This window comes from Mirounga angustirostris, unplaced genomic scaffold (genome assembly GCF_029215605.1).
Source record: "Mirounga angustirostris isolate CCGP_5_RB_7025 unplaced genomic scaffold, mMirAng1.0.hap1 SCAF_11, whole genome shotgun sequence".
NCBI lineage: Eukaryota > Metazoa > Chordata > Mammalia > Carnivora > Phocidae > Mirounga > Mirounga angustirostris.
Window position 1 is genome coordinate 63796656 of NW_026991719.1, and position 7560 is coordinate 63804215.

At 36.9% G+C, this 7560-nt stretch overlaps 1 protein-coding gene across 1 annotated transcript; it reads left to right on the forward strand.

Annotated features, from left to right (window-relative positions):
* The first annotated feature begins 4784 nt into the window (after positions 1-4784).
* On the forward strand, positions 4785-5863 carry GPR174 (G protein-coupled receptor 174). Its single transcript, XM_045897858.1, has one exon. The coding sequence runs from the start codon at positions 4871-4873 to the stop codon at positions 5861-5863; it is 993 nt and encodes a 330-aa protein (XP_045753814.1). The 5' UTR covers positions 4785-4870.
* Positions 5864-7560: the final 1697 nt, after the last annotated feature.

Here is a 7560-nt window from a genome sequence, read left to right on the forward strand (position 1 = left end):
GCCTCCTTCATTTTTTTTGTCTCCATTACTCTTAGATAATGGGGAATTTATATTCATTATAGAACAGCTAAGTAGGTTTTTTTTTCCATGTTGGAAAGCCTTTCAGTCATCCCAAGCAACTTTTCCTACTAGAAAATAATGTTTTTTTAAACAAAGGGAAAATATAGTCAGCTCTCCCAGAAGAAGCCAGAGGAATTGTAAGGGAGATACTCTATTCAGGAGCATTTCAAGGTCACAGACTAGGATATACATATGAAAATGCACTTAAATGTGGCCAATGACAGAATAACCAACAGGAAAATTATAGACTTTGGAAGGGTTACTTTGATTTCACTTCACTTAAGCAAATATGTTCTTAATATTTTAGTTGTTTCCCTTTATTTATGTTTATGGAGTACACTGTAGTTCTACAAACACACTTTTTTTTTTAACATTGTGTGGCAATTACCATTCTGCCTCACTAGAAAATAAGGTCCAAGAAGACAAAGATTATGTGCCTTTTTCCACCAAGAGTGGTGTATGGCAAATGGTAGATGTTGAATAAATATTTGGATGAACCATCACATTCCAAACATGGCTCTAGGTGCTCCAGGGGATATAAAGGTGTTTAAGCCCCAACCCCTGACTTCAAGGAATTTCTGGGCTTATTGTGGTAGGGTGGAATAGGCAGGGGAACAGAGGCATAAATAAGACACAGATACAAATTACTAACTAAAAAGCAGAGAAAGTTAAATACTTTAAGAGAGATATAAATGAGGATTTGAAAAGGGGGTTAGCATAACAGTGCCGAATTAATCACAAAAGTTTCCATGAAGACAAGGATATTTGAGAAAAGCCTTTAAATAGGTAGGACTGATATGCAAAAAGACAATATTCCAGGATGAGTAGCATAATATGCAGATGTTTGTGAAAAAAACAAAAATGTCAGTTTGAACAGTAAGGAGCTCAGTTTGGCTGGAGTAGTGATCAAGGCAGGGAAGTAATGGGAGACAAAACTAAAGGTAGAAGGCACTGTATTTAAGGAAGCCGTTGATTACAAGACTATGCACTTTGTGATTTGATAGGTAATAGGGAGCCATTAATTCTCTTTAAAAAGTTCATCTCAGAAAAAAAAGAATCTGGTGGCATTATACACAATAGAGTAGGACAAGATATGGGATGGGGAGACAAATTCAGTAATAAAGGCCTGAACTAGAGTAAAAACAATGCAAATTTCAAAAATGGGATTGTTGTGAGAAATATGCTGTTGCAGAAAATAGTATCGGTTATAATAACTCATGTTTATTATGTACCAGACACTATGCTAAATAGATTACATACAGCAGCTCAATTAATTCTCACACTGATTCTGTAGTTACTTAGTATGATTTTTCTCATTTTACCAATGAAAAAATGAGGGCTCAGAGAGGTTTAGTGATATACCCAGGGTCACAGAGCTATTAAATGAAAGAGCAAGAATTTAAACCCAGGTCATTCTAACTTCTAAATATACATTATTTCCCTCATAGTATGCTGTCTCCCCCTTAGAAACTTGTTTGGAAGTGGAGGACAATTAGCAAAGAGTCAGTGTCTCCAAGACTTGGAGACAACCTGGGAAAATATTGATGAACTTAATAGCAATAAGGAAGTCTAGAGCAGAATCAGGTTTGAGGTTTTGAGAGATGATAATTTTTGTTTGAGAATGTTGATCTTTATAGTCAAATATTTTTTATTTACTGGAACTATTTAATTCAACAAATACTGAGCACTTACTTTGTGTCTTGCACAGTCTTTGGTTCTAGTATACAGCAAATGGACAAAACATACAAGAATTCCTGTCCTTGGACTTTACAGTCCAGTAGGGAAAATATATAAAAATAAAATAAGTAAATATATAAAACAAAATAAATAAGTAAAAAACATAAACATAAAGTATGTTAATTATGATTGAAAATGGATAAAATAAAATACTGAAGGAGATGGGGAATGTTGGAGGAGAGGTACAGTTTTAAATAGAAAGATTAGGAGAAGCCTCATGAAAGGTAACATTGAGGTAAAGATCTGAAGGAGGTGAGTGAATGAAACAAGTGAATAACTGGGCTAAAGCATTTCAGGCACAGGGAACTGCCAATTCAAAGGCTTCAAGGCAGGAGTGTACCTGGTCCATTCCCCTAACAGCAAGAATGGGAGCCCAACACGGGGCTTGATCTCACAACCCTGAGATCAGACCTGAGCTGAAACCAAGAGTTGGAAGCTTAACTGACTGCGCCATTCAGGCACCCCAAAGATGTAGGTCATTGTGAAGAACTTTGATCTTCCTCTAAATGAGAGGAAAAGTTATTAGGATGTTTTTATCAAAGACATGGCATAATCTAACAAGATAAGACCTTTTTTAAAGATTTTATTTATTTATTTGACAGAGAGAGAGAGAGACAGCTAGAGAGGGAACACAAGCAGGGGGAGTGGGAGAGGGAGAAGCAGACTCCTTGTTGAGCAGAGAGCCCGACATGGGGCTCAATTCCAATACCCTGGGATCATGACCTAAGTTGAAGGCAGACACATAACGACTGAGCCACCCAAGATAAGACATATTTTGAATAAATATTAAAGATATTAAAGATAACTTCATGTTCATGTGTTGAATTTAGAGGTGATAATGAAACATTCAAGAGAAGAGTTCTTATATATAGTTGGAAAGAGAGCTACAACTCAAATGAAATATAGATTTAAGAGTCATTGCCCATGATAGGGAAGATGGATGTACACTAGAGGTTGACTGGATGTATATTTGTATAAACCTCTAATGTCTATTCAGTGACAATAGAAGACAGTGACTTCTGTATAGTTAAAAGGAGATTGAAAACCCAGGGCTTTTGATTGTTTGGTCTGCCACCCGATTTTGCCTGTCACTTATCTAAAATCACTACCTGTGCAAATATTATAAAGATGTATTTCAGTTTGAGAACTAAACAATCTCTAATTTTAATCACTTTCAATATTGATGTTATTCTTTACAGCTATGCTTCCTTGTATTTTATAATGCCATCTCTCTACTTTGTCCTTACCTAAGAAATCTCAAGTATTTAACCTCTTCAATCAGTTCATATCATTCATCAGGCCTTTTTGTTAAAATGAACACCATATCTTTGAACAAAACATGCTATTTTTCTTACCAAGCAATTGAGGCAAAGTAATAACAAAACAATTCCTTCAGGGGCTGAATCAAGCACACTTTAAAGCCCATAGATTTGATAATATAAAGCAGAATGTTTCATAATTCCTATTTCATTTTTGTTCTTCCCACATCTTTTTTAAATTTTTTTATTGTTATGTTAATCACCATACATTACATCATTAGTTTTTGATGTAGTGTTCCATGATTCATTGTTTGTGCATAACACCCAGTGCTCCATGCAGAACGTGCCTTCTTTAATACCCATCACAAGGCTAACCCATCCCCCCACCCCCCTCCCCTCTAAAACCCTCAGTTTGTTTTTCAGAGTCCATCGTCTTCCCACATAACTTTAAAGTCAATTAAATCCTCCCAAATTTCAGCAGCCTTAAGGCAACTATCCAAGTCCCTAAGCTAAAATTTGTTTACCTCAGACCAAAGGTCATGGATCCAGCTGAGTCAACTATCTTGGAATTTTGATTCTCTCTACTGGTACTCGGGTCTGTTATCTTGGATAATTGAAAGGTGACTAAATGACCCATGTAAATGAAGTATTTAAAGAGAGGTTGGTTACCCACTTATTTTCAGACATCTGAGAAGGATTTTGACCAAGTCAGTGGCCCCTAAAATGATGGTTCAAGGAGAAATGCTCAGTCAACTATATCTGAATCATGTGGGAAATTTTTAAAAATATGAATTTGAGGCCTTATATACTGAATCAGGATCTCTGGAGGAGACACCAGGAAACTTACAGAAAGCTGAATTTTTTTTTTTTAACTCCATCAGATGAGTCCGAAATGTGGTTTGTGAATCAGTGGTCTAAATCAGAACCTCTCAAATGTTAATATGCATAAAAATCACCTGTGGCTCTTGTTAAACTACAGAGTGATTCAGCAGGTCCTAAGTGGGGCCTGAGAGTCTTGGCATTTCTAACAAGCTCTCAAATAAAGTTGGTTCATAGTCACAGACTATATTACCTTTCAGGTTACTTCTAGCTATACTTTCCTGTGATTCTAAAGTAACTTATAGAAATTGGCTTGTCACCTTCACTTACATCAGAATTTTCCTTCAAATGAACAGATTTTTGTACACATAGGCTTTTTGGTTTTTTGCAAGAAGTGCCAGACAATAATTGAATTATTTGTTTTTTCACTTGCAGCTCTGCCTTTGTTTCCCACTTTTTAGCTTTCAACACATAAATGAAAAAGTCTCAGAAAGCTGATCTATCCAAGTTAATCACCTCTGAAGAACTGCGGACTCACTGAGTACTAAAGCAAACCTTTCTTCTATGTGAGACAATCATAAGAAAAAACAGCCTGTCAAATACCTGTAAAGAGATGGCTATCATCATATGGAAATTTGAAAAGCTGCTATGTGGCACATTCATGATTCAAATGGGAAAGAATCAACTGTCATGATGTCCCAGAAGGCCTTATAACAGTAAACAAAAGGGAAAAATTATAACAGCTTGTTATCTGTGCTTGTACACTAGACTTCAGTGTAATTACTATAAAAAAATCCAAGGTGAATATGCCAATAGTTCTTTGAAAAGCCCCAAAATTATATGTAGAGGCTCAGACCAATGCAGTAAAAAGGAGTTTATTTTATACTCACTCTCTCCAATCTACTGATATTAGGTCTTTTAGAAAGAGTGGCAGTTAATTGTGAATTTATGTTTTGAACCACCATTTGGTGAAGACAGTTGCTCTGGAAGGAAACATGCCTGCTAATGATACATGTGCTGGGCCAGATGGATATAAGACAGATTTTCGATATTTTATCTATGCAGTGACATATACTGTAATTCTTGTACCAGGTCTCATAGGAAACATATTAGCCTTATGGGTATTTTATGGCTATATGAAAGAAACCAAACGGGCTGTGATATTCATGATAAACTTAGCCATTGCTGACTTACTACAAGTTCTCTCCCTGCCACTGAGGATCTTTTACTACTTGAATTATGACTGGCCATTTGGGCCTGGCCTCTGCATGTTCTGTTTCTACCTGAAGTATGTCAACATGTACGCAAGCATCTACTTCTTGGTCTGCATAAGTGTGCGACGATTTTGGTTTCTCATGTACCCCTTTCGCTTCCATGACTGCAAACAGAAATATGACCTATACATCAGCATTGCTGGCTGGTTGATCATCTGCCTTGCCTGTCTGCTCTTCCCTCTCCTCAGAACCAGTGACGACACTTCAGGCAACAGAACCAAATGCTTTGTGGATCTTCCTACCAGGAATGTCAATCTGGCCCACTCTGTTGCCATGATGACCATTGGCGAGTTGATTGGGTTTGTCACTCCTCTTCTGATTGTCCTATATTGTACCTGGAAGACAGTTTTATCACTGCATGATAAATACCCTGTGGCCCAGGATCTTGGGGAGAAAAAGAAAGCCTTGAAGATGATTCTAACCTGTGCAGGAGTATTCCTAATTTGCTTTGCACCTTATCACTTCAGTTTTCCCTTAGATTTCCTGGTCAAGTCCAACAAAATTCAGAGCTGCCTAGCCAGAAGGGTGATTCTAATATTTCATTCTGTTGCCCTCTGTCTTGCTAGTCTGAATTCCTGTCTTGACCCAGTCATATACTACTTCACCACTAATGAGTTCAGAAGACGACTTTCAAGACAAGATAGCATCCAACTCCATGCAAAATCATTTGTAAGCAACCATACCACTTCTACTCTGACAACTGAATTATGCTAATTTAAAACAAAACCTGAATGTGGTCTGAAAATGCAAGCCACTGGAAAGTAATTACAGGAAGCACTTACAGCTTTTCATTTATGCTCTATCTTACCTATATGAGGAATTCACATCTTTATAACAGAACCTGTTTAAAGCATTGTATTCCACCATCACTGTTGTTGACATGTCCATGTAATAATTTCTTATTAAGTCAGGATTTAAACTGTAAAACTTCAGTGACATTCTATATATATGCACTCAATTAGAGTCATCAGTTTTATGTGAACCTAAGACACAGAGACTATTAGCTTGGGCTCATCATAAGCACTTAGTTTTGCTGCAATGGACACTGAGTCTCTGTATTTAGAGGCAATGTAGTTGTCTATCTATACTAGTAATCACAGTTTATATTCAAATACCATATTTTGAGTGTATTTTAACTAGGATGGACAATATGATATTCTGTGAAAACAAAGTGGGATAAACATGGGACCATTTTCATCTCCCATGTGTGATTATACTTTAGGGTTTGAAGACTCAAATAACTATTTTCTTTATTTAAGTGTCAATATGAAACATCATCTGTCACACTTATTCGTAAAATGAAAATCTGAACTCAGGCCTCTGATATGTTTATTTTATTTTATTTTTTTTAAAGATTTTATTTATTTGAGAGAGAGAATGAGACAGAGAGAGAGAGCATGAGATGGGGGAGGATCAGAGGGAGAAGCAGACTCCCTGCTGAGCAGGGAGCCTGATGTGGGACTCGATCCCGGGACTCCAGGATCATGACCTGAGCTGAAGGCAGTCGCTTAACCAACTGAGCCACCCAGGCGCCCCTCTGGTATGTTTAAAGTAAGAACAAGAAACAAATTCACATACAGTAAGCTCTATGATTATATAAGATGTCATATTGAATCCACCTAGGTCAGATAGCTCTCCAAAGTGCATACAATGTGACCTAAATTGCCTCTATAGGTCCAGAAGACAGCAGATAAGTGACAATCACAGTTCCGGTTCTCTTAAACTATTTCTAAAGAATACCTATTGAAATGTATGGACTTACCTAATAGAGGGAGTTACCACCATGCTTCTAAAGTAACACTGAATATCTCTGACAGGTTACTGCACTTTTTGAGCCTATGAAAGAAGTAGTGCACTAATTAATTACTAAGCTTAGGCCAGAACAAAAAAATAAATGGATGGGTACACCTCTTAAAAGCTTCACCACATTGTATTTCTTAATTTAAGAGGTGACTATCAAGCCACCTTCATGAACTGAAGGCAGCCAGGCATGTGGACCCTAGAGTCTTCAGAATTTTTTCTGGTCCAGCTTTGCCTCAGTCATACCATTGTGAATCCTGCACAGCCTACCTCCCAGCAGCTAAGGAAGGAGATTCTTTCACCTTTTTTGAAAAAAAAAAAAAAAAACTGCAAAAGATTAATTTTGGCAGCATTGGACTCCCCTTACAGTTATTTGCCTGTTACCTGTTTGGTACTAGTATGCAGGTAGCAGACCCAAGATATGAGTCATAATTAAATCAGAGGTCTAAAATATTATGGTACTTTGAAACATGTTTTAGCAAAAAGCTCTAATTTAAAATGATGGTCTACTTAAAAATCTGTGTGCTATATAATAAAGACACATGCTACTTTTCATCTGGAAGGAATGTGGAAATCAACCAAGGGCTCCATCATATTTTTATAAGAAAGGA

Coding starts and splice junctions, on each gene's coding strand:
- GPR174 (XM_045897858.1), top strand. CDS start 4,871: ATGCCTGCTAATGATACATGTGCTGGGCCAGATGGATATAAGACAGAT.